Source organism: Procambarus clarkii, chromosome 44 (assembly GCF_040958095.1).
Source record: "Procambarus clarkii isolate CNS0578487 chromosome 44, FALCON_Pclarkii_2.0, whole genome shotgun sequence".
Lineage (NCBI taxonomy): Eukaryota > Metazoa > Arthropoda > Malacostraca > Decapoda > Cambaridae > Procambarus > Procambarus clarkii.
The window spans coordinates 15,220,500-15,248,360 of NC_091193.1; the positions used below are offsets into that span (position 1 = coordinate 15,220,500).

At 37.3% G+C, this 27,861-nt stretch overlaps 1 protein-coding gene across 3 annotated transcripts in view; it reads right to left on the minus strand.

Annotated features, from left to right (window-relative positions):
• Window positions 1-20,191: 20,191 nt before the first annotated feature.
• The window catches only part of LOC123745281 (kinesin-like protein KIF3B), a 30,924-nt gene continuing 23,254 nt past the window's right edge, over window positions 20,192-27,861 (minus strand). For 2 of the 3 annotated variants that reach the window (XM_069300658.1, XM_069300657.1), the window contains exons 14-17: window positions 27,159-27,281; window positions 26,216-26,421; window positions 25,488-25,566; window positions 20,787-22,027 (exon numbers count right to left, since the gene is read on the minus strand). In XM_069300658.1, the coding sequence (XP_069156759.1) occupies window positions 20,933-22,027; window positions 25,488-25,566; window positions 26,216-26,421; window positions 27,159-27,281 (1,503 nt within the window). In that variant the 3' untranslated portion in view covers window positions 20,787-20,932. Of the gene's footprint in view, window positions 22,028-25,487; window positions 25,567-26,215; window positions 26,422-27,158; window positions 27,282-27,861 lie in introns of all 3 variants that reach the window. The other variant, XM_045725659.2, reaches the window with a different exon arrangement.

Consider the following 27,861-nt stretch of genomic DNA (forward strand, 5'->3'; position numbering starts at 1 on the left):
TTGTTCCAGGTGGCGAATCTTAAACAACAACATTGCTCCTAGGAGCCAGAGGAGCACCAGCTGGCGGGTTCCTATAGAAGCTCTGGTAGTGAGAGGCGTCTTATGGGATAATAGCGCCAGCCTCGACCTCATTAGTGCCCGGACAGAAGGCGCACCATTGACTCCCAAACACATGGGGGGCTAAATTAAACGCCGCTAGTACCCCCCACACTAACCAGTACTGTGTGTGTTGCGCCGCGCCGCCAGAACCCACATGCCAAAAAGTACTGTGTGAGAAGCGCCACGAAAGCATTCCCAATTTGAAACCTCTTCCCCACGTACCCCTCGACCAGTCACTTGACCCAGACTAACATCAAAATATTATCCCCTCGCTATAGCCCTCGTGTACAGAGGGAAACTCGCAGATCACTGATGTCCCACCAGCACCAGGCAGGCCAAGACTGCTTGCGGCGGGGCCACAGAATCACGTTTCCCCCACACACACACATATACACACAGGAGCTGTGGTAGAGGCAAGCAGCAGAACTGGAATATTACAGCAGGAAGTTGAGTAACCGTGAGCGCGTACCTCCAGCTGTTGTGGAACATCGTTCGTGGCCCTACTGGAGGGCCACGAACCTCCACGAACTGGAGAGCTGCGTAACTCAGCAAACGGAAGGATAATCGCCATGTTTTTTTGGTTTTGATTTTTATTATCTTTCCGTAGAAATCTCCCTGTTTTCTTGTGTGAGAGAATTCGTTTCACATGTAACAAGGACGTCTAATTCTCTCTTCTACTTTTGTTAAGCTTCTGAATGTGTTGTGATGGCATTGACTGCCTTAGAATCATTTGGAGGAGGAAGGGAACGTGCGCTGGAACAGAGACAGTGTGGATCAGAAGATATACCCTGAGATCGGGGAGGAGGAAGAGGAGGAGCGTTGGTTGGAAGGGGTTAGTTGTTAAGTACCACACCGTGAGTCCGTCGCTAGACTTTAGTGTGTCTCTTGAATGTGAACTTAGATAAGGACCGAATTATGGAGCGGTGTGCATGCTTGTTTCCTCCGGTTCAACGCGGCGGTTTGGATGCTAAAACCATCGGATTTGCATCTAGATGAACACCGGGGCCGGCGCTCCGCCCTCCCGACTGCGTCATTGCCGACCCAGGAACCTTGGCCCGCCAAATTATTAGTTGGCGTCCCAGCAAGGTGTCTGACGCCGCGGGAATTATTGTTCACTGGCACTTCGAAGGGGCAGAAAGCCGGGAATTTGCGGGTACTTCTGTGTTAATTGACACAGGGGACCACTAGACGTTATTGATACAGAGATCCGCTCAGCGGAATTCGTTATTGTAGGAATTGTTATTCAATAATCATGTTATTTGTTGTTATAGGAAGATTTAACGAAAGGAGATTATACTAACTAGAATTTGTATATTTGTTAGCTAATATTTTTGTAATAAGCAAGAATTATATTAATTTTGTTTACAAACTAGAATCTGGTACATACTAATTTAGCACGCACTACTATTCTAACTACACTAATTTACTAAATCGTGTTTTTGTTTGCATTTCGTTTATCTAATGTTAAGTTTTTTTTAATTCACAATCATGAAATTAAATTATAGCTAAATAATCCAATTTACAACGATTTGTGAATAAAACACTTAGAGCAAGATACAGATAACAATAGAGATATTGTTAGAGGGGGAAGAGGAGGGGGGGGGTGGGGGAAGGAATGAGGGGAAGTGGGGAGTTTGTGGAGGGGACAAAGCGTTAAAAGAAAGCGGGAAATATGTCAGGAGAAAACCGGCTCGCAGACAAGGGGGGAAAAGATTTATAGAGGAACTTGAATATATGACCCACGTATCTGCATTGACAAAGGGGTTGAAACGTTATTGGGGAAAGGTGGTAGAGTGTGTGTGTGTGTGTATGGTGTGTGTGTGTGTGTGTGTGTGTGTGTGTGTGTGTGTGTGTGTGTGTGTGTGTGTGTGTGTGTGTGTGTGTGTGTGTGTGTGTGTGTGTGTGTAATTACCTAAAAGTATTTAGGTCAGAGAGCTATTTCGTAACAAATCATTCTGCACCTTAATTTCTCTTTTCAGACTTTACTTATTTACCTTCCGTCTTAAAGCCGTTCCGGAAACGCAGAAAGTCTTTACACATCCACTATAACTCTTTACACATCCACTATAACTCTTTACACATCCACTATAACTCTTTACACATCCACTATAACTCTTTACACCTAATTCAAAAGCACTTTAATCTCTCACTATAATAATACCAACCTATACACTCATGACCAATTATAATCTATTTGAGACTCAGTATATATATTGTCTTCCTGCAACCGCTACTTATATAGAAAACTGTACTCTATGCCATACTCAGCATATATTTATTGTTTTGTGTTCAATCTTATATTCATCCAGGCCAGAAACGGAGAGAAAGTGTGGGACAGAAAGAGACAGAAACAAACATAATCAAACAGGCTGTGTGTATGTTTAAACAAACATACTAGAAGGCCGAAGCATTAAACCAATTAACATGTTGAAGAGGCAAATGGATTTACGGAGTTTTCCCTAGAGGCGTAATGGATCTGATTTTACACATTCTAATCTCGCATTAATTCCATTTGTTAATCCCGGGTCCATTACGTATCATTACGGGACCTGCTCGACGTCCACGTTGAACTTACACGTCCAAGTTGGACTTACACGTCCATTTGTGTATAATATATATGTATAAATATATATGAATCCTTCTTCCTAGTCTCAAAATCTGGCTTCACTGCTCTTCATATTACGAACTTCGTATTATATTAACATTTTTTTGCTGCCATTTCGTTGATCATTCATTAGTGACTTATACGAGCAGCTCTTCACTCGAATGTCTGTATTCATACACGGCAGTTCACTCAGGTCTGTTAAGGTCAACCGCAGTGACAGATTAATCAATTGAGATGACTATTAAATAGTTCTTCCTAAGTTGTTGACGAAAATTAAATGATACATCGTTCATGCGTCAGAATATATTAATGAGAATAATAATAATAATAATAATAATAGCAAGAACCTTGCTCCCGGGTTTTCCTTATATCCTCCAAAATGGTGTCTGGGGTTCTGGCGAGAGTGCTATCATACATATATATATATATATATATATATATATATATATATATATATATATATATATATATATATATATATATATATATATATATATATTCCTATTCACATTTTCCTTAGCAAAAGCAGCTTGAAAAGCTAATACAAATAAATGTAACACTTTCATCCTCCTTTTCCTACCTTCTATCCTGCTTTCTTCTTTTCCCCCTTCCTTCTCTCTACCCTCCCTTCCCTCCTTCCCATCTTTTCCGCTATACTCCCTTCCTCTACCTTCCTACCTTTCCTTCCCTCTACACTCCCTCTACCCTCCCTCTCTCTCTCTTACCTGCCTTACCTTCTGCACCTCGTAATCCCCCTCCCTTCCCTCCTTTACTCCAGAAATATTTATTTTATGAAATTTAATCATTACTGTTAGTTAATGTACTTAGAGAAATACTTTTATCAGAGAATAACTAGACTGATTACAAGTAATATTGCTGATGGAGCTTCCTTTTTGTGGATTGCAGTTTCATTACTGAAGCTTCAATTTAAAAAAAAATTAGTTTTATAAGCATCCTTTCAGAGTTTTCTCTGGCATACTGACGTTCTGTGTTCCTTATGACATCCCGATAGATAGTATCACAAGGAAAAGGTAGGTTATGGGCACTGTATCTATTGACTTTTGCTCATGTATGTGACAGTTATCTTTGATCCACGAGTGTGCGCGCGCACATACATACACACACACACACAGATGAGAGGCGGGACCAAAGAGCCAGAGCTCAACCCTCGCAAACACTATTAGGTGAGTACACACACACACACACACACACACACACACACACCGTGTGTGGGGTTGGGTGGCCGAGTGGATAGCGCTCTAGACTCGTAGACCTAAGGAACGGGGTTCGATCCCCGCACCCGGCGGAGAGAGATGGGCACAGTTTCCTTAACCCTGATGCGCCTGTTACCTAGCAGTAAAATAGGTACCTGGGAGCTAGACAGCTGCTACGGGCTGCTTCCTGGTGTGTGTGTGTGTGTGTGTGTGTGTGTGTGTGTGTGTGTGTGTGTGTGTGTGTGTGTGTGTGTGTGTGTGTGTGTGTGTGTTTGTGGAGAAAAAAAATTGTTAGTTAGTAGTTAGTAACATTTGATTCATTGACAGGAAAGACGGGCCGAAAGAGCAGAGCTCAACCCCCTCAAGCACAACTAGGTGAATACAACTAGGTAAATACAACTAGGCGAATACACACACACAAATTTGTAATTTTTTGTTTTAGAATGATATACAAGTTGCTTATGTGTATTATACGAAGGTCTTCCGGCGTCGATATAATGAGGAGGTTCAGAAAGCCTATTATAATTCGATAATGAGGCGTATTATAATGAGGTCATCGGTGTGGCTTGAGTGCAACTTAACCAGTTAGGGGGAACGAGAGTGAACGTGAGCACCATATTATCACTTGTGAATCCTGAAACAAGCACACATTCACTCTCTCTCTCTCTCTCTCTCTCTCTCTCTCTCTCTCTCTCTCTCTCTCTCTCTCTCTCTCTCTCTCTCTCTCTCTCTCTCTCTCTCTCTCACACTCTCTCTCTCTCTCTCTCTCTCTCTCTCACTCTCTCTCTCTCTCTCTCTCTCTCTCTCTCTCTCTCTCTCTCTCTCTCTCTCTCTCTCTCTCTCTCTCTCTCTCTCTCTCTCTCTCTCTCTCTCTCTCAAATGTACCATGATCATGATGGACATCTTTCACGACGTCTAGAAAGTGTGGCCCCTAAGTAGATCAGATCCTGCGGTGCCTCTACTCCAGTCACGCCTTCCTTGTACCAGCTCCGTAGCACGCCCACGATCTTCATTCTACTTTGGTCTTAAATCATCTGTGACGTTCCTTGTTCCTATGGCGTAAGACACCTGAGACGTTCCATATTCCTGGAGTGTTAAACACTCACGAAGCTTCATGCTTCAGGAACACCTTGAGCATAATACACAATGTTTCGCTATCATTTCCTCTACAATTTAAGATTGACTCAAGGTCAAATACTTGGTTTACTGCAAAATACTGCAAAAGGTTTGCAGGCGAATTTAAGAATAAATCACAAATAAGAAGTGCCATAAATGACTAACAGATTCACGTTCCTTTTGCACGAGCGAAACCATTTCCGCACACTCCAATCATCCGATATTTGCAAAAATAACAAACTTAGCACATTTTGGCAATACGGAGTACGAGAGATCCTCTTTACTTCAAATAACATTATTGTCACAATTATAGAGGCAATTATACTAACGCTATAAGTGTTAATGACTTTACAAGAATGTGAGAACTCTTGTATATATAAATACAAAAATATATATCAATATTATTATAAAGTACTGGTTAGTTTATCTTCCTTCTCGATTCCATTTATTCAGTTCGTTATTAACCCTCTCCTGGCGCTCCTATTTTGTGTTGTATGTTGTTAACTTATAATGATGACCAAACTACACACACTAGAAAGTGAAGAGACGACGACGACGTTTCGGTCCGTCCTGGACCATTCTCAAGTCGATTGTGGTCCAGGACGGACCGAAACGTCGTTGGCTCTTCCCTTTCTAGTGTGTGGTTTGGTCAACATTTTTCAGCCACGTTAGTGTGACTCCTCATCAACTTATATTGGCTTTCACTGGAACAGTTCTCAATGTTATAACGACTAAATGCTTTGTTTGGTTTATTAGTGGGCTTATTATTATAATAAAATGGAGATGGTACAAGTGAAGGGGAAAAACTTTAGAAATTGGAATTGGGAAATGTCACCTGTATCGTTAGACATAATCAGCGTCACTGGTTATGTATGCCACCATCACCAACTAACAAGTATACTCTGTATACTGACCGAAAATTAGGGTATACCTCGGTGTATAAGGTCTATATTTCACTAGTATACATATGCACTGAGCACTGATACACAATACTAGTACTTTTTACTCTTGGTGTATTCAAATGTAAAAAAAAAGCATTTATGAATATTATGTATTGATTTATTTTTTCATATCTCAACTTAGAAAAAAATATCTTAGATAACATATCTTAGAAAAAAACAGCAGTAGCAACAAAAACAGCAGTAGCAGTATAAACAATAACAAAAGCACCAACAACAAAATCAGCAACAGCGTCAAAAAAAAAAAACAAATAAACTGATAACAACGACAGCGAGAGTTAAAACATCGACATGAAAATAAACGCACAAAAAACACACTTGACCTTTACGTCTATGAGAAAGACGTACGCTCGAATGTGAGCGAAACAGTGAGACACTTTTGAGTGGAACACGAGCGATGGGATATGGCAAATTTCGACAAGTGAACAATGGAATACTAATATTTTCAACCGCCTGGGGGACACCCGTCACTTGAGATGAGGGGGAACAGGTGAAAAAGGGTGAAGGTGGGGGGGGCAGGGGAAGATGGAAAGGAAGTACGAGTGAGGGGAAGGTGAGTAAAATGAGGGTAATCAAAGGGAAAGGTGGTTAAAGATGGATAAGTGAGGGGGACAGAGAGGAGAGGGAGAAAGAGAGATTTCCATTTTTTTTTCGTGAAAAAAAGATGGAACGAAATGAGGGAAAGGGAACCATCAGGGGGAAAGCGCTAAGCCATTACGACTATATAACACTAGGAAGGGGGTCAGGATAAGGATTTGGGATGGGACGGAGTAAGGAAGGAATGGTGCCCAACCATTTGGACGGTCGGGGATTGAACGCCGACCTGCATGAAGCGAGACCGTCGCTCTACCGTCCAGCCCAGGTACCGGGAGAGTTGGTAATAGGTATATAGAAGTGAAAAAACAAAGGAAGAAGAAGAAACAGGAATAATATAGATTCAATAGCAAAACAGAGGATCGAAAGAGGAACAGAGAGTAGAGGAATAATGCTTGGGTGAAAATGACGAAGGTGTACCAAGAGCTGATAAAAACTAGAGTAGGAAGAGAAGTTGAGGATAAAGGGAGGAAGAGGGCTCAAAGTTGGAAGGAAAAGACGAACAGAAGCAGGGAGGAGGTAAAGAGAAGTAGTATAAAACAAGGAGAAGGAGGACAAGTTAAAGAAGTAGAAAAATATAATAAAAAAAGAAGGCAAGAGCTACAAAAGATGAAAGTAATCGGTTGGTGTCTTCAGTTGCAGACACCGTCTTCCAAAGTTACAGACTGAGACTGTAACAGACTTGGAAGACGGGACACCACGAACGTAGCTCTCATACTCTAACAACACGCAGGTAATTGCACGCATACTGAAATGTGTACATATGGATATGTACACACACACAATATGCAAATGCAGGCACAAGCACAAACACACGTTTAGAACATTAGAGTAAAAACATCCTCTCAAACACACTATAGTAACCATTTGCCAGTCCTCCTACGTGCCGAAGCTAGACCAAAAACACACAAACATTTTCAAATTAAGAAAGGCTCGTATTCCCCCCTTAGCTAATGATGACTAAATCCCATATCAGAAAATGGAAAAATTAAAATAAGAATCTCAAATATAATAAAACACTCAATAGGAAGTTACAAGAGCGCCTCAGGCTCCGGAAGATTGTGTGGTTACGACAAACGACTGGAGTCATTCCTGAGATGCTAAGACAACCAACGGGAACCGTTCCAGGTACGCAAGCCGGGGTAAGGACGTGCGTTACCATAATGTTAGCTGCCTTATCAGACTCTCTGCACTGCTTTTCCTGGCCCCCATGAGCTCGGGCGAGTCTGATAGCCATCCGGGATTACCATAACTAAATGTTATCATTGTTCATGTAAATTTGCACTTGGAACGATATGCTGAAAAAATTCTTCTCTTTATAAACAGGAGATTAGGAATTAATACTTAAAATATAATTAAAAATTAATAAGGTCAGAGGGTTTCCACAAGCCTGGAAACCCACTTCGGCCAATCATCAGCCGGATACTCACACCCACATACAGACTGTCTACGCGACTCAACTGCCTGCTGACTCCTTATGTAGCTTGTGCTTTCAGCCTGAAGTCTCCAAAGGAATTTGTTGACTTACTGCGGGGAGCACGGGCCACAGGAATAAGAGCCTCTTTGGATGTGGAGTCGCTGTTTACCAATGTGCCTGTGGACGAGACAATCAGGATGATGAGAGACAGAGTGTATCGTGATTCGGCTTGTACCCATCTTGCCATACCAGAGAGCATATTGAAAAAGTTACTCCAAGCCTGTACTAAAGAGGCATCCTTCATGAGTCCCGATGGTCACATGTATAAGCAAGTAGATGGGGTCGCCATGGGTTCTCCCCTAGGTGTCCTGTTTGCGAACGTCTACATGGGCACCATAGAGTAGAGGGTCTTAGTTGACATGGACTTGAAACCCGCCATATACTGCAGGTACGTTGACGACATTTTTATGCAGGTGCCTGATGTCAGACGTCTGCAGCAGCTGAAGGAGGCATTCGAGCAAAATTCGAGGTTGAGTTTCACTTACGAGAGAGCCAGAATTTGGGTCCAAAATATGGCTCAGGTATCGAATTTGGGATGTTTGGGATATTTTGAAAACTGCTGGGGGGTTTGGGCAAAATGTGACCCACTGCCGCTTTCAGTAATTGGCATATTTTTGGTATAAAAAGTAGGAATTTCAAACTGCGAATAGGTGCAGAGCCAGAATTTGGGTCGCATATATGGCTCAGGTATCGAATTTGGGATGTTTGGGATATTTTGAAAACTACATGGGGGTTTGGGCAAAATGTGACCCACCGCCGCTTTCAGTAATTGACATACTTTTGGTATAAAAAGTAGGAATTTCAAACTGCGAATAGGTGCAGATAGCCAGAATTTGGGTCGAATATATGGCTCAGGTATCGAATTTGGGATGTTTGGGATATTTTGAAAACTGCTGGGGGGTTTGGGCAAAATGTGACCCACCGCCGCTTTCAGTAATTGGCATATTTTTTTTATAAAAAGTCGGAATTTCAAACTGCGAATAGGTGCAGAGAGCCAGAATTTGGGTCCAAAATATGACTCAGGTATCGAATTTGGGATGTTTGGGATATTTTGAAAACTGCAGGGGGGTTTGGGCAAAATGTGACCCACCGCCGCTTTCAGTAATTGGCAGATTTTTGGTATAAAAAGTAGGAATTTCAAACTGCGATTAGGTGCAGATAGCCAGAATTTGGGTCGAATATATGGCTCAGGTATCGAATTTGGGATGTTTGGGATATTTTGAAAACTGCTGGGGGGTTTGGGCAAAATATGACCTACTGCCGCTTTCAGTAATTGGCAGATTTTTATTATAAAAAGTAGGAATTTCAAACTCCGAATAGGTGCAGAGAGCCAGAATTTGGGTCCAAAGTATTGCTCAGGTATCGAATTTGGGATGTTTGGGATATTTAGAAAACTGCTGGGGGATTTGGGCAAAATGTGACCCACCGCCGCTTTCAGTAATTGGCACATTTTTGGTATAAAAAGTCGGAATTTCAAACTGCGAATAGGTGCAGAGAGCCAGAATTTGGGTCCAAAATGTGGCTCAGGTATCGAATTTTGGATGTTTGGGATATTTTGAAAACTGCTGGGGGGTTTGGGCAAAATATGACCTACTGCCGCTTTCAGTAATTGGCATATGTTTGGTATAATAAGTCGGAATTTCAAATTGCGAATAGGTGCAGAGTGCCAGAATTTGGGTCCAAAATATGGCTCAGGTATCGAATTTGGGATGTTTGGAATATTTTGAAAACTGCAGGGGGGTTTGGGCAAAATGTGACCCACCGCCGCTCTCAGTAATTGGCATATTTTTGGTATAAAATTCGGAATTTCAAACTGCGAATAGGTGCAGAGAGCCAGAATTTGGGTCCAAAATATGGCTCAGGTATCGAATTTGGGATGTTTGGGATATTTTGAAAACTGCAGGAGGGTTTGGGCAAATTGTGACCCACCGCCGCTTTCAGTAATTGGTAGATTTTGGGTATAAAAAGTAGGAATTTCAAACTGCGAATAGGTGCAGATAGCCAGAATTTGGGTCGAATATATGGCTCAGGTATCGAATTTGGGATGTTTGGGATATTTTGAAAACTGCTGGGGGGTTTGGGCAAAATGTGACCCACCGCCGCTTTCAGTAATTGGCATATTTTTTTTATATAAAGTCGAAATTTCAAACTGCGAATAGGTGCAGAGAGCCAGAATTTGGATCCAAAATATGCCTCAGGTATCGAATTTGGGATGTTTGGGATATTTTGAAAACTGCAGGAGGGTTTGGGCAAAATGTGACCCACCGCCGCTTTCAGTAATTGGCATATTTTTTTTATAAAAAGTCGAAATTTCAAACTGCGAATAGGTGCAGAGAACCAGAATTTGGATCCAAAATATGCCTCAGGTATCGAATTTGGGATGTTTGGGATATTTTGAAAACTGCAGGGGGGTTTGGGCAAAATGTGACCCACCGCCGCTTTCAGTAATTGGCATATTTTTGGTATAAAAAGTCGGAATTTCAAACTGCGAATAGGTGCAGAGAGCCAGAATTTGGGTCCAAAATATGGCTCAGGTACCGAATTTGGGATGTTTGGGATATTTTGAAAACTGCAGGGGGGTTTGGGCAAAATGTGACACACCGCTGGTATCAGTAATTAGCATATTTTTGGTATAAAAAGTCGGAATTTGACACTGCGAATAGGTGCAGAGAGCCAGAATTTGGGTCCAAAATATGGCTCGGGTATCGAATTTGGGATGTTTGGGATATTTAGAAAACTGCAGGGGGGTTTGGGCAAAATGTGACCCACCGCCACTTTCAGTAATTGGCAGATTTTTATTATAAAAAGTAGGAATTTCAAACTCCGAATAGGTGCAGAGAGCCAGAATTTGGGTCCAAAATGTGGCTCAGGTATCGAATTTTGGATGTTTTGGATATTTTGAAAACTGCAGGGGGGTTTGGGCAAAATATGACCTACTGCCGCTTTCAGTAATTGGCATATGTTTGGTATAATAAGTCGGAATTTCAAATTGCAAATAGGTGCAGAGTGCCAGAATTTGGGTCCAAAATATGGCTCAGGTATCGAATTTGGGATGTTTGGGATATTTTGAAAACTGCAGGGGGGGTTTGGGCAAAATGTGACCCACCGCCGCTTTCAGTAATTGGCATATTTTTGGTATAAAATTCGGAATTTCAAACTGCGAATAGGTGCAGAGAGCCAGAATTTGGGTCCAAAATATGGCTCAGGTATCGAATTTGAGAAGTTTGGGATATTTTGAAAACTGCAGGGGGGGTTTGGGCAAAATGTGACCCGCTGCTGCTTTCAGTAATTGGCATATTTTTGGTATAAAATTAGGAATTTCAAACTGCGAATAGGTGCAGAGTACCAGAATTTGGGTCCAAAATATGGCTCAGGTATCGAGTTTTGGATGTTTGGGATATTTTGAAAACTACATGGAGGTTTGGGCAAAATGTGACCCACCGCTGCTTTCAGTAATTGGCATATTTTTGGTATAAAAAGTAGGAATTTCAAACTGCGAATATGTGCAGAGAGCCAGAATTTGGGTCGAATATATGGCTCAGGTATCGAATTTGGGATGTTTGGGATATTTTGAAAACTGCAGGGGGTTTGGGCAAAAGGTGACCCACCGCCGCTTTCAGTAATTGGCATATTTTTGGTATAAAAAGTCGGAATTTTAAACTGCGAATAAGGTGCAGAGAGCCAGAATTTGGGTCCAAAATATGGCACAGGTATCGAATTTTGGATGTTTGGGATATTTTGAAAACTGCAGGGGGGTTTGGGCAAAATGTGACCCACCGCCGCTTTCAGTAATTGGCATATTTTTGGTTTAAAAAGTCGTAATTTGAAACTGAAAATAGGTGCAGAGAGTAAGAATTCTGCTCAAAAATGACGTTCAGGTGTCAAATTTCCGACATTTCAGATACTGTATTTTGAAAACTGAAGGGGGGGTTTAAGCAAAATATGACCCTTCGTATTTTTCAGTAATTGGCATATTTTCAGTATAAAAAGTCGTAATATGAAACTGAAAATAGGTGCAGAGAGTTAGAATTCGGCTCAAAAACGACGTCCAGGAGTCAAATTTCCGACATTTCAAATATTTTGAAAACTGCAGTGGGGTTTGGGCAAAATATGACCCATCGCCGTTTTCAGTAATTGGTATTTTTTCGGTATAAAAAGTCGCAATTTGAAACTAAAAATAGGTGCAGAGAGTCAGAAATCGGCTCAAAAATTAAGTTCAGGAGTCAAATTTCCGACATTTCAGATAATTTGAAAACTGCAGGAGGGTTTGGGCAAATTATCACCCATCGCCGTTTTCAGTAATTGGCATATTTTCGGTATAAAAAGTCGTAATTTGAAACTAAAAATAGGTGCAGAGGGTGAGAATTCGGCTCCAAAATGACGCTCAGGAGTCAACATTCCAGATATTATGAAAACTACAGGGGGGGTTTTGGCCAAAATATGACACATCCCCTTTTTCATTAATTGGCATACTTTCGGTATAAAAAGTCGTATTTTGAAACTGAAAATAGGTGCCGAGAGGCACCTATTTTCACATATATTTGCACCTGCTAGCATTACTTACGTAATGCTAGCAGGATTTGGGTAATTCTACGGCCCTATTGTAACCTTCCGAATTCTATGGAAATGTGGACGATTGTAACTTTCCACCGCCACCCACTGGATGAGGGGGAAGGGGGTTCAAAAGTAAATCAAATTATGAAACTTGCTCACTGCAAGTTTAAGTTGTTTATCTAAGAGACTGTACTTAAGGTTGTTCTAAATCAGTGGTTCACAAACTGTACAGTCATTATCTCTGTATCACGGTGTCCTTACAAAAGCCCCCCTCTGGTATTATAACCTGTTCACTGCTTCAACTTATGGCCCCCCAGTTTAGTTACCAGTGTTCTAAATTGTAACTTGCTTAGCAAAAGACCACAATCTTAGTCCTTCTTGATTTCATTACACAATAATTTCAGACAAACTATGATTCTGCATTATTCTCAACTATCGAAATTCTGACTTTCTTTGAAGTAGGAGCACAAAGAAAACAAATCAAGGTTCCTGAAGAGTATAATGCACCAATATAATAAATATACAATGTAAAGTACTGTATTAGGAATATAGATTAGAGAATTATGCCGTAAACTCTACCAGTTCCATGACTGGCTAGAGTGTCTACAGCAAACTGAAGGGAATAAATAAATAATAAATTTGTAAAAAATTATGAGTTTCACAATTAAGAAAATATAATCACAACTGTCTGTATTCAGTTCTGACCATCTGAACTGTTCTTTTGACAAATGTACTCTGTACAAGCTTAGTCCATCAGATTTTCATGTCATACTATAAATTTCTAGCGGTATGCACATTGGCATTAGTAATATTGTCATGAATTGTTTCACATACTTTATCATTCAGCAACACCCGTCTAAGATATTTCACTAGCAAGGAAGAAGCTGCCATAAGACTAGAATGCAGGAAAATGAGGGAATCTTAATTAACAATAGATTTCCCTAGATCTTTTACACACATTTGAGGAAATACATGTACAACCATAATTTGTAGTCTTAATCTGTAATAGGAAAATTCCTGAATAATGTTCTATTACATTTTTATCATAATTACTGCATACAGCGTTACAGTAACTTTTTTCTTCTCTAATACTGACGAAGATAATCTTCCTAGCAACAAATAAACAAAATGAATCTCTAAGTGACACTTCTGTAATAAAGATAATCTCCAGTGAAGATGACTTTCCTTTCTGAAAGATACACACTTCTGAGAACTCAATATTTAGAATATTATTACTGTACTCATTTAGGTAGGATAAATGAATCGCAGTAAATTAGCCAAAAACATGCACACAAATATTTACTAATTCTTTGGATGGTCTGACCACAGCATAACGATAACATTTAGTAGACACTGGTATATTTTCATACAAATACACATCAGTTATCAATGACAACTTAAATATCTTGAACAAATTATATAAAGCAAAGCTTAACAAGCTACTTAGATATTTGTGGATCCTTTGTTTTGCTGCAGGTAAGTTGCTCTACAAATTGTCAAGTCGCTCTCTTTCCTTCTTAGAAGAAAATCTATACTGTATTTATATATCTATCATTATCAACATTACATACGAGTATTTTGGATTCTAGTAATATAAGTACACTTATTCCAACGTAGGGTAATGTTCATGCAAACAGTTTTGTAACAGTTCATGATGAGAACACCATGACTGAAAAGCACAAATGTTGAAAAAAAATGATAAGAACACAAGAGAAATGCAGTATTTATAAACAAAGCCTTCTGGACTACATTTTCAACAACTGTTATATATTCACAACTACTTCCTAACCATAGTACAATCTTCAGGTTATGGACAAATATTTCCTTAACATGTCAATAAAGAACACCCTCAATAATTGTTTAAAAAAGATGCTGTCAAAACATTGCAAAACCTTACACCCAGCTCAAAGCTCCAAGTTTCCAGATTTTCATTAAAAACTGTTTTTTACTGATGTGCCATCTGGGAATGACACCGCTCACGAGTGTCAGAGGGAAAATCTTTCCAAGTTAAAAAGTGGTCATGTCTATGAAGTTGCAATTTAATATTGATCAAAAGATGTAACCAATTACAATACATGAATGCCACAAATCTGTATCTTCAATAAATGCACTTATGGTGTCAATGACACTATAAGTCTTCATTAAAAGTGTGTTTTCTGCTAAAGTTGATCATGAAATGCTTTATCCCCCAACTATCCAAATCTACATTTTAGTACACCTCAATTGTTTAACAAAGGTAGTAGTATTATTTAGGGCAAAACTGTGGCCTATATTCAAGAATGAGTCTTCAATTGGAGAATATGGCTTCCCACTGTCAGGGAAAAAGGAACCCTGTTAAGTTTATCGAGATCTTCCCTAGGTCAATGGCTAACTGACTTCCAAAATGCAACCCACAACAGCTGACTAACTTTTAAGTACTGTACATATTTACTACTAGGTTAACAGAGGTAAAGGAAATGTACCCAAACTTCTTGTCCAACATGGAACACTTAAACCCAGGACCTTTCTGTTACAAGTTTATAGCCACATGAGAAATGTTCAATTTGAACATCGAGCCATGAAATGTCATTTTGATCTATGAAATTTTCATGCCGGATATCAATGTGGTACATCATAAAGCCAGCTACAAAATTTGAACCATTTTATAAAAAACTACAGTAATTTTGCAAATCACATCTTGTACCAAATCATATTTCCTGTCAGAATAATTTATATAAGTAAGTTTTTGAAAGTAAGTAATTATCAATTAAGTAATTATCAAAAGAAGGCACCAACCCAGACGTTTTTGAAAGCTACACAACCCTTTGAAACTTGGTAAACATAAATACATAATGCATATGTAAATATTTACCCATTAATCCTCAACATCTGGCCTTATTCCACTTCTGGAGATGACTAATTTCCTTTTAAATGTAAAGTGCTGCACTCATGACAAACAATTATTTGATCCTCTATAAAACCCTTTAGCTAGCCTGTAGCAAAATCTAATAATGGAATAAAAACCTAATAATGGCCTACTGAATTTTATTAACCATTGTCAAAGATTTTAAAATAACAACACTGTTTTTGTTGTCATCCCCATCTTTCTATGTTAATGTAAACAGCAAGATTGCCATGGAAAAGACTGCACATTACATTCACGGACTTTACAGAAAACTGAATTGGCACTTAAACCATATCAAATATGAGCTCCAGCTGGTTTATTCTGAATTAAGCAGATGCAGTTAATGTATTCATCAAAAGAAAACACTAAGGCAGTACAAATAGAGGGTGTTAAAAATAAATATCAACATTCTCAAGTGGTATAAACCCCAAATACTGTGACCTTTAAAGTTGGATTATATTACAGTACTGTACCTTAATTACTATACATTTTAAATATCATACAGACAAACTAATATATAGGAAACCTTATGAAGGTAACACTCTTGTGTACTCAGTTTTTATTTGAAATCGCTGTGGTTCATTTATTCTTTATTGGATTGCTTAAGAGTAAAATACTGTAAATACGTAGCGAGATATAGTTCAGCAAAACAAAAAATTTCTTTGCACCAATAATATTCCAAAATTAATGGTAAATATATGCAACGAATATATCTGAGCAGCAGCAAAATTATATAATGAACATTAACACCCATCCATTTTGTTGCTATCAAATTAGGATTTGACCAAAAAGTTAAACTGTTAACTAGTCAGATATGAGCTATCAAACTGAGTACATGAGCCTGTAAAACACCGGTGAAAAACTAGAATACAATATAGTAAAGCTGTCCATAGTGACATACTGAATGGTACAGGTATCTGACCTTGCTGACAAATTACCATCTGCTTTTCAAGTAAGTGTATATGAAGACCAAAATTTAAGGAACAATTAATAATTGCAAGTGAATGATGCTGAATTAATCAATAACGTTGATGAAACTTTGTCAATTTTTATATTAAACATCAGTTCATTTAAGACTTATTTGAAGAAAATTAAAAAATATTGTGCTCTAAAAAAAAAACAATGAAACACATTATTTATGATTTTCCACTTGATATACACACAATACATTAGCAGCAGCCCGTAGCTAAAAACATATAGAAAATATATTTGCCATCATAACTGTACAGTTAACTAAAAATATATTAAAATTTAATATCAGTCTAATAAAGCTCAACACCCTCATAACAGGCGTGGGAAATAGTGTAGTACTGTGCCGTTTAAGAAATCATCTTCAAAGCTGAGCACACATTTTACCTACAGAGGTGAGTCATTCTTACACAGTGTCAATGCCTCCATTTTGTAATACATTTGCTATAAATTTTCATATGAGCAAGACCTGAAGAATGAAAGATAAAAGTAACATCAGTAAGAAAATGAGTTGTAAATGATTACATAAATGAAATGCTTACTTTTTCTGCTTACTTTTCTCAACAAGCTACTAGCCCATACTGTTCACATTTCAAGGTTAAAAATCCCTAACAAGTGGTGCTTAATATGTCACAGTTCTCTAAAGGGCCTTTACAGTGCCATAAATCTTAAAAACCAGTCATTTTCATTGGAATTCACAAAATCTATACAGTTCACAACAGAGGCCGATATATACATTGGCTACTAGTGCTTGGAACCATGTCACGCCAGCTACCATCTCTAATTTAGCAGCGCCCAATACAAAAAATCTATAACTGAAAGCCTGCAGTGTATCATATAACAAAAAACTATAAAATATTATTTGACAATATCAACCAGATAAAAATATGTATTTCACACTCCTATTTCTGCATTTAATGGATATATTTGTAAAATGCCTGAATTGGCTAGACAACAACATTCCTTTATACAGAATAACCTGGGTATTATGACAGTCAATTGGTTGCTTATTTGGGTTGTTACTTCTTTGAATGGTTGTCTACAGGTAGGCATACATATACAACTCTTAACAGTTTGACACATTACGTTGGTCATGAGTGATGTACGAGGAAGGTCTTGGGCTACAAAAGAGGGGTAACACGAGATTAATTGGCGCAAGATACGAATACACCACACGGTGCTACCTTAAATATATAAAATGCAGCAGCACATGTTAGCTCTCCTGTATAGTGACTAATAGATTACATCTTAGCAAAGCAAGCAGGATTATTATATACAGAGCCAAATTCTTAATTTTGGCAATCACAAATAATATACATACACAGTAGGTCAAATTAACCACAATGCTGCAAGTGCAAATGATAAAACTACACATGGAACAATGCTATGCATCACCAGACACAGCATTTTATTTTGAAAAAAAACAAAAAAAATTAAATATCTTGCCAATTCATGTAGGAATCAAAACAAAACTTTGACACGTTTCATACATAATCTCAAAAAACTAAAAATCTTTACTGTAATTCTTTAAAACTGTGTTAAACAATTAATAACTAAAACATCTGCATCAGACTAAACATAATGCAGTATTCCACATGTAGGTAACATCATTATCATGGTTACAGTATTGTAATAGCCTGGCCAGATTTACCTTCACTACAAAATGGCTTGGTTGTCATCTCAGCTAAAGGTAAAGCCAATCTTAGCAATTGCCCAGAATAAATACGTTATATGGCTGATATATGGTTGCACCGAGAAGCATGCAATAAACCGAAAGACAGGTAGTCTTCAAACTTGGTTACCGATTCTGGACAACTACCTCACTCTTTTTATTTTCAGTTTTTTCTATTTTTTTTTTTTTTTTATCAGCATTTTATCAGGCAGGCCGGGCAGCTCCCATCACTATCAGAGCTCAAGTCCATATTATCACAGATATGCAACTTGCACTAAATTGAGAGAAAAAAGTGTTAAAAGCACGTAAAAAATCTTTGGTGTTGGCAAGAGATACTAAAAGAAGAGATATTAAATATTTCAAAGTATAATAAAGATAAAGCCATGAGATAAATTGCAGTAGAAATGTGTGTATTTTCCCTTTTCTCACCATTTGGGTCAGTCACCACCATGCAAATTAGATATATAGATCAGTTACCAGTCTCACCTTCTATGAACATAACCTTCTCCACATAACTAGTTCATTAGGTCTAAAAATTCATTAGGTCTAAAAATAATATATCTGAGCAAATAACACAATCCGATTAATAAACCGAGATCCAAAAAGAACACGTACAAGCACTGACTAAGGAGAGAAGCTTAAGTCATAAAAATCACCTAATTTAAAAGGTAAGCTGCAATAAAACTTCATTAATCTGTAACAATCAAGGCCGACAAATCTCAGATTTGTGAATTATTCAGTAATTCAAACACATCGACACTGGACCGTTATTGATACCGACTAACAATACTGATGTTAATCCAATGTTTGGTCAAGATTAAAGACAACAAATCAGTGACAGCAGTATCACAAGAACAATAATGATACTGATCTGAATTCAATTTGACAAATGAATTTCTGTATTATGTATGCCAAATTCAATCAAATATGTTTTAAATAATTCCGAAATTTAAGTTTCTGCAACTTTTGTCCAGTTTTCAATGCCGCATTGTATTACATCTTCCCTGAAGCACAAACATCTCCCTCCCATTTATTAAAAACTGTTAATTAAGTGGTCCCTTACTGTGTACCTTTGAACTTTTATATTTTGAAATTAAATGTGAATCCTAACCAATATACTTTTGAGGGATTTTTCCAATTTTATCACTTCTTAGAAAAATTTTGCTACAAATCCCTAGCATATTTGTTAATTGCATTTTGGCAAGCAATTATGCCTTCATATCATCTATATTAAAAAAAAAAAGATTTATTTAGAATCCAACTTTTATGCAACAATGTCATTAACTATTGTAATGAAATAAAGAAATATACTCATTACCTTTTATCCATCACATGATATTTTGACAAGAGCAAGTCCAAGTATGCATGATCAGAAAAACAGGGCTAGACAATTTAGCAAGACCAATAATGTACTATACTCTATGAGGGAAATGGGCAAAGCTTGTGAGAAAGGCTCCAGGCAATTAGAATGCAGTCTTACATTTACACTCCTTAATACTTAATATCAATCTCAACATAGATCAAATAAAGGCGAAGATATATTTTATGATACCTATTTAAAATTTATATTTTCCTTATGGCAGATAGTAATTGCCGTGCCAATGTTTGTACAGTACTTTCTATTATGTTCCTGTTTCTTAAACAATGTTATAGTGTATTTTAATTCATTAATATCACTATTCTGTTGTGAAAAATGGATCTCTTTCAATCTCGGTAAATAACTCAGATCACATCTTTGAAGTATACCATACTAGGATAGAAGTGTTCATCACAAAACTAATCATCAATCAAATCAGCGGTAAATGTTTAAACCAAAAAGATGTCAGCACAAACATGTACATTAAATTAAGCAAAGAGAAAATAGCAAAAAAAAAAAAAAACTAATTCTGGTGAGGCTAACAAACATTGATAAACTCTTGCTTCATATATTTTCACGTACCCATTGAACTTCATTAACAAAACTTCCAAATGTATTTTCAGGTTGCCTACCAGTTTCACAAATAAAAGTGAATCGGTAAAATATCAGAAAGAAAATTATAACAATCATGTTCATTGACTAGAATATTCTAACATTTTATTTATTATAAAATAACATTCACAACTTCTCAATTTAACAACTACAGCTGAAATTATTATCACAGTACATATGCTTTAAGATAACTTTACCAATATTAAATAGAGAACACACATGAATTTAACCCAAATTTATAAAAAAACAAATTAATATCCTTAGTTTGCTTTACCGAAGTGTCATGGGGGCAAATAGAGGGAGTCTGATCACTATGCAGTTTGGCTAATGCTTAGAGTAATTAGGCAAGTGATGTTTCTAAACAGGTCAGGATAGAATAATAGAGTTTAACTGATCATTAACGTGATGTTCAGATATGGCAGTGAACAACTTAGAATTCATATAAAGAGAAAATTAATACAAGAGAATAAATACACCTGCATCTGATTAAAGATTCCAATAATTAAACTAATTTTGGATTCATAAATGCTCAGCAAAGTTTTTTTTTATATATAATCTCCCGTGAAAAATCCTCTGTAAAGTTATGTAAGGTGGTCACTGTCTGATAATGTTAATATTGAAATAGAACGGTCCATAAATTCATGGGCAAACATTGGCATTGCATGTGGTGGGCTTATAAAATAAAATTAACTTTTCAAACATATTTGTATATTAAATGTTCAGTAAATGCCAGTCACAAAACAATTTCTACAAGAACAAACTCCAGTTATTTCATGATCTGAGATGAAGCAATAAATTGTGTTTACCTCTTATTTTAAGTCTACCAAGAGATCCAATCCAGCACTTCTGTTACACAGCCACGTACACCTCCATACACACGACAAATAAATACCAATACACAACAAAGACATAGTGCCATCACCAAGTCTTCCCAAGCTCTCTCCGAGACACCATAACTGTCCCGACTTAAGGAATATACCATGCGGGATCCTGAGAGTCCACTAAATCGCCTTAATGAATACATGACTGGGGTGAGGAAGTGTAAGGCATCATCATCCTCAAAATCTATCAAACATAGTTGGAGCTGCTTCCAGAGGGAGGACGGTAGGCGCCATAATATTCTCTCGTAAGTGCACGGGTGCATAGAGGTTTTCCATTCAATATTTTTCTTACGCATGAGGCAGCTAAACCTATGTGCAATATTTCCTTCAAACATTCTTGAATTAACTTTTATGGAGGTGTGGCTATGATAAGTTCTACCAAAGTAATGCATTTTACTTAAACTCTTTCTGGGGTAACTTCTCTTATGGTCTGGTTGGGTTTTTTGGCATACAAGACTTGTAGAGGAAGAGTCTAGGAAGGAAGCCTGTTGTTTACAAACACAAGAGAGAGAGCCTGGTAGCACCTTTCTTAAAGGAGTTTTAAACAAAGATGTCACACAACGCTTGACTTGAGGCCTATAGTGATAGCAAGTGCGTCGAGCTCCAAAGGGTCCGAAAATGAGACAGGATCCCTTGTCCATGCTCAAGTGCAGTGATTCTTCAATACTTACTAGTTGTGCTTCTGAGCCACGCTTCAACTCCCCTGGAGTTGAATAATTTGTTAAACAATTATGACCTTTCTCATTGTTTTTATCCACTGATTGTGAAACTATATCTACAATTTTACTTTCAACACATTCATTACTTATTTTCTTATTCTCTAGTTTCTTTGGTACATCTTCATCAATGACACTTTCCACAGTTTTTCTTGCAATTTTACCAAAAAATCTGGGATCCTCGTCATAATCATCTTCGAACACTGCAGAGCTTCGTGGAGACCACACAGGCCTGGTTATTTGGGAACCAGACCGCGGGACTTTGGGTACATGGAACTGTCCGACACCTGCGAAGGGGGGCGCAAGCCACTCTTGAATCTGCAAAAGGAGACCACAGGTAAACTACTGAAGAACTCTCTCTTATCTATAACCAAGATAAATCACAAAACACTACTACCTAATAATGAGGTAAATAATGCTTGACAATCCTTAACAAAATACGGGAAAATTGTGTTATTTTCTTATCAATTTCAAAAAGAGATGTCATAAGACACTGGGTAACCGATGAACTATACCTGCTGATTACTATCCACAAGACCTCTGCAAACTGACTCAGAAGTTAATAGCACATAGTTTTTCACACGGGGCATAACATACTGATGGTATAATTCTTATGCAATGAAGAACATTATCTACCACAACTGTGCTTGAAGTTTTAAAAGTGCAATAGGCAGAAAATGAAGAGGCAAATGTTCATCATTGACAAGTGGATAGAGTCAATAACAGACATGGGCACACAGAGGAGAGACTATATAAAACTAACCAGGATTCTCCACAAAGTATGGGCAAGTATGGCAGTCAATGAGGTAAACAAATTGTTAAATAACAAAGAATTAGAAAGATCCCTGACAACTTATAAAGGCCACCTTTCAAACCGATACCCCAGTGAAGTGCATACTGAGGGGTCCCCAACTTAAGAATGGCCTCCCAAGGCCTTGTATTTACACCTGCATCTGCTATACAAACCAGCTCCATAATGCAAATAATAATACTTTTATGTCCATACGAACACACACGCCTGTGAGGTGCAACAAAAATATCTCCATGTACAAGGGTACCATATGGCTAACCCCTGCTGCCTCAGCCACCAGTATTCTTATACAGGTGTAGTCGCACTGTGCATTCTGTAGATTTTTCATTTGTTTATCAAGGAAATGAGTGCTAACAATAGCTGACTGGAAGAAAAGTGTGATGATGCGCCAGTACCTAGAAATTGGTGACCCTATTAGTCTAGAAAGGAAACTGTGTTGGTGTTTCTTCCTTATCAACCACTCTGGTAAGGAAGAAACACCAACACACATCACAAATGTTCAGAGGATGGACTACAGGAGAAAATGGAGAGTGTGGTAAAAATTTGTTTATAATCAGTTCTGTTGGTAGATATCCATCATGTGACAGGTTCACCAATAGTGTGGGAAAAAGATGTGAATGTGATCTACTTTAATATGGCTCCAAATGAAATTTGGAAATGTCACTGTATTATCAAGGATAAGGCTCAAATTTTAACACTCAACTGCATTCCTGACACTAAAGATACCCACCAATCTCTGCCTACCCATGTATCACCACCATCTTCTGACTCTTCATTTATCAATTAGACTTCTACTCTCTTCAAAAAAACAAAGTCAGACAAGGTAAATAAAATAAAAAGTTTGGTATATTGTTTTCCAAATACACTTGCCTTTTACCTTTAGATTTTGGATGGTTCGAGAATATCTCGGAGAGTGGAATACCTCGGACATACCTACAAACAGCGATGAAGGTAATAAAATGAAATATGATTTTAACAGGAGTATTTCAGATAATCTAAATGAATGGAAGGCTAGAGGCAAAAAAGGAGTTGCTCTGTCACTACACTTGGCACACTTCTAGAGTGGACAGAAAAATGACTGCTTGAGTTCAACCCTATCAGTGTAAGATAATAAAATTGGAAAAAGGAAACTAGAGACGAAGGATTTCACACAAATGGGGGGTTGACAGCTACAAGAATAATAGACACATGCACTTTTAGTGGATATAATCCATAACTAATTCCAGAAGCACACACAAAAATGATAACATCAACACCATATGGGAAGCAGGTAAACAAAATAAAATTTGAACCCCTAAACCAGGACTCAAAGACAATTTTCTCAGCAACAGTCAAAGCAGTACTAAAATACATACCATCACCATGGAATCTGCACCTCATGAGGAACAAAAACACATTAAATTCAAAAGTTTGCAACACAGCTAGTGCCAAAAATAAGAGGTCAAAGTTATGAGGACAGGTCAATAGAAATGAACTTAACTACTCAAAGAGAAAAGAAAGACTAGCAGGAATATGACAACCATGTACAAAATACTAAGGAGAAATATATGAAGTGGACAAGGACAGCATTTTCCAAGATAGATTTTCCATTTTCATAGAAAAAGTGGACATGGAATGAAGTTGAAAATCCAGCTGTGCCACAGATGTAAGGAAGTACAAATATGCTGCAGGGGCAGGCAACAAGTGGAATACCCTAAAGGAAGAAGTCGTGGAAGCCAGTATCAAATAGATAATAAAGACCAAAAAATAATTTAATGTTATTTTTCAGAAGCAGATAGTTCTGCCAAGATGACAGATCACAGTAACTTAAACAAAATCTAAGTAATTTCAAGGAGAAAATACTTCAGAAAATTCTTTAGATAGTTAATGTCAGTACAGACATATTATTATCCATTATACTGCACAATATTCACATTATATTTACATACATGTTCATGGTCCTTTATGTTAAGTTCAATAGAGATTTAAATTTAAGTATTATACTTATAATATCTTAAAATTATATATTTTCAGGCTTTATATACAATGCTGTTATTAAAGAAAGCTTTTCTTGTTAGTAATATTCACCAAGTGCTGTGGATTAATACAATATACTGCTAACTCTGTGGAAGAATCACAAGGCAAGCCTGGAGAAACAGAAGCAACATTAACAAAGCATCCTCTCCAGCAGCCACATTCTTGCTTAGCAGGAAGTCAAAACCATCAGAGAGAAGATGGATAAAATTCCCATTCAAAATATTTCAAAAGCTCCACCAAAATGATTCTGGTTTCCACTGACAATGTCCTGAAATGTTTACTAATGTAAAGTCATGGCTATATTAAAGAACTTGAAAGACAATATAATGTACTTCAAAACATGGATGAAAGTACCACTGAAAGTAAACTGTAACGTAATGTTACGCTATGCCCTCTGTAATTAGAGATGACATCCAGATGACATCTCCAATTACAGAGGGTGAGTGAGGTTTAATTTTGTTCAGCCCATCCATGCAGGGTCACCTTGCACAGGCCAATGAAAAAATAGTGTATACATAATAGGTATCAAGAATAGGCATAATAGTTAAAAAGATTCATATCAGGTGACATATCACACTAAACATACAGAGTACAAAAGCATATTGTTCTCTAATCCCATTTTTTCATCAAACATGGGAGATGTGCTTTTGCTACTTTATGGGTCTTGCAGCAGGCCAATGCACAAGTGACAAACATAGGTACATTGGGTACAAACACAAGTACACTGAGTAAGTTAGGAAGCTACGTCAAGACAGACGACAATTCATGTTATGCCATAGGAGTCGAGATTGAGTAGTTCATTCGGATTATTATTAAGCAAGGTCAAGTCACATTTCCAGATTACAGAGGAGGCTCATCAAATAACCGGGTTAGCTCCAAAGGCTCGGTGAGAAACTGTACATTTCCAAATTCCCAGTTTGGTTAGGACAAACGACTTAGAAATTGCAGTACCTCTGGAATGATTGTACTCATGGTCTGTTTGTAATTTTTTATTACAGCACCAATCTCATCATTAGCACATGGAGACAACCTGAAAATGTTGGAAAAATTTTTTGTCAGCTCAGTCCTTGCTCAATTTTCAAAGCCAACACGTTTCACATTCTACCCAAAATCCTAAACAAGAAATGACTATGATTCGCATCAGGAATATCATCAGTTGTTTAGGACTACTGGGAAAGAATGCAGAATCTCGTCTCCAAAAACCTTGGATTACTGCAGATTTCTGCATTGTATATTTGTTGTAATATATTATGAAAAGATTTTTCATTATATATAATTACAAATCATTTCATAATTATCTAATGGAAACTGGGAAGAAACAACTGCTTTCAATAACAGGCAATGCAGAAATAAAAATAACATTAAATAAATGATTAGCATTAACGACAACAACATTCAGCTTGTAAAGTGTGCCGAAGAGTGTCTCGATCAAAAAACATCTAAGCAAGACATTTGTGATGAATAAAATAAAACACATCTACATACAACATCAAGAACAAAAAAATCAATGTGCTCAAAGTAGTGTTACCATTTATCCGTGCATTTATGAAAAGTGCATAAGAAATAATGCATACGTAAGTGATGTGAAAAAGATAATTAAAAACAACTTGCAAGGGAGTATCACAAACAAAATGCATTGAGGAATGAGGAATTTCATCTTCAGTTAAAAGTGAACTTACTTTCCTTTAGTCTTTTCTTTCCGTGTTGACCTGACTGCCTGAGAGCGATTTAATGTAGCAAGGGAAGCATCAATACTGAGGTCTTCGTCAAGTGGCATTAGAGCAGCCTCCAATGCAGCAGCAACACGAGGGGCCACTAATGGACCTTCCCAGTCTCTTGTCGTACGCACCGCAGGATCCAACTCAACAACCATGATGTTTTCTCCCTGAATAACATTGAAAATTGTTCAGGAAAAAATTATTTACTATTAAATGATAACTATACTTACTATGCTATGTTATGTTACTATGTTATGTTGCTATGTTACTATGCTTACTATACTTACTATGATATGATACTAAATGATAACTATAACTTACTATTATAATAACTATAAAAATATCTAATATCTAATAATAACTATTCTTTAGAATCAAGTTCTCAAACATTAAAGTGACTGACATGCTAAAGAATTCTCACTTCCATCAACAGTAATTAACACTTTAGAATACCATAAAAAAAAGGTTGGTATGGAGGATTGTATAAAATTGCCCAAGTAGAAATGCTTTGAGGAGACTGCAGCTGCAATGCTGCTCTTTCATTGCACTGATTTATTAGATATAGGTAAAACACGTTCTTATTATTATTATTATTATTATTATTATTATTATTATTATTAATATTATTATTATTCCATTTTCCCACAATCTGGAGATAGAACACTAACAGCTTGGATCTTCGCAACACTATGTGTACAGTACAAACACTCATGGCCTTACCACACACCTCTGTAAGACAACCTCATCTGCAATCATATTACCCATGCTGTCCACACTCAATACCTGCTATCTCATACACATACTCTGCCCAGCATATTATTACATATAAAATTGTCAAGACAAGTATCAAACACCGAATCATGAAATATAAAATCAAAGAATACTGAATAGAATTTTCATCAACCTTATATCTTGGGTTGTGGTCAACAGAAGCCTGCATCTTGGCATACTCAGAGGTAGGTCTCCGGGAGGCTGACGAGACCGGTCGCTTTAGAGTGCCACCCGTTTGGCGAACTACTGGTCGAACCTGAAATCAGCCCAGTGTAGTACATATTTAATATTTGTGAAATTTTAGTACTTGAAAGAACTATGAGGCAATATCCAAGTTGCAAAAGATGGTAAATTATAATGGTATAAAGGAATATAATTTGCAGTACCAAATCGTATTGAAATTTATGGAAAATTTAGTAAATCGTATAAACTGAATTAAGAGTTTACATAAACTAAAATAATAATATCCATAATTATGCAATTTGACACATTCAAGAAAATCTATGTCCAGAAGAGTTCACAATAAGTTCACAATTGTGCATTAAAAACTTATAGAATATACCACTTTTGTACAGTAATGAGAAAACAAAGACAATGATCCCAACTAAAATTACTGGTAATAAGACGAAATGAGAATATTTTAACCAAATTTAATACTGTACTACCTTGCATTGAGTATAATACACCTATACTCTTGATTCAATATTTTTGGACTCTCATCTAGTCAGTGTCACAAATAGGGTCTTATATAGTGTCAATAAAAAAGGAAAAAAAAAGAAAGTCTTTCATCTTATATGAAAAGGTCCTTTCTGATCCACATAATAAGTTGCTCCTTC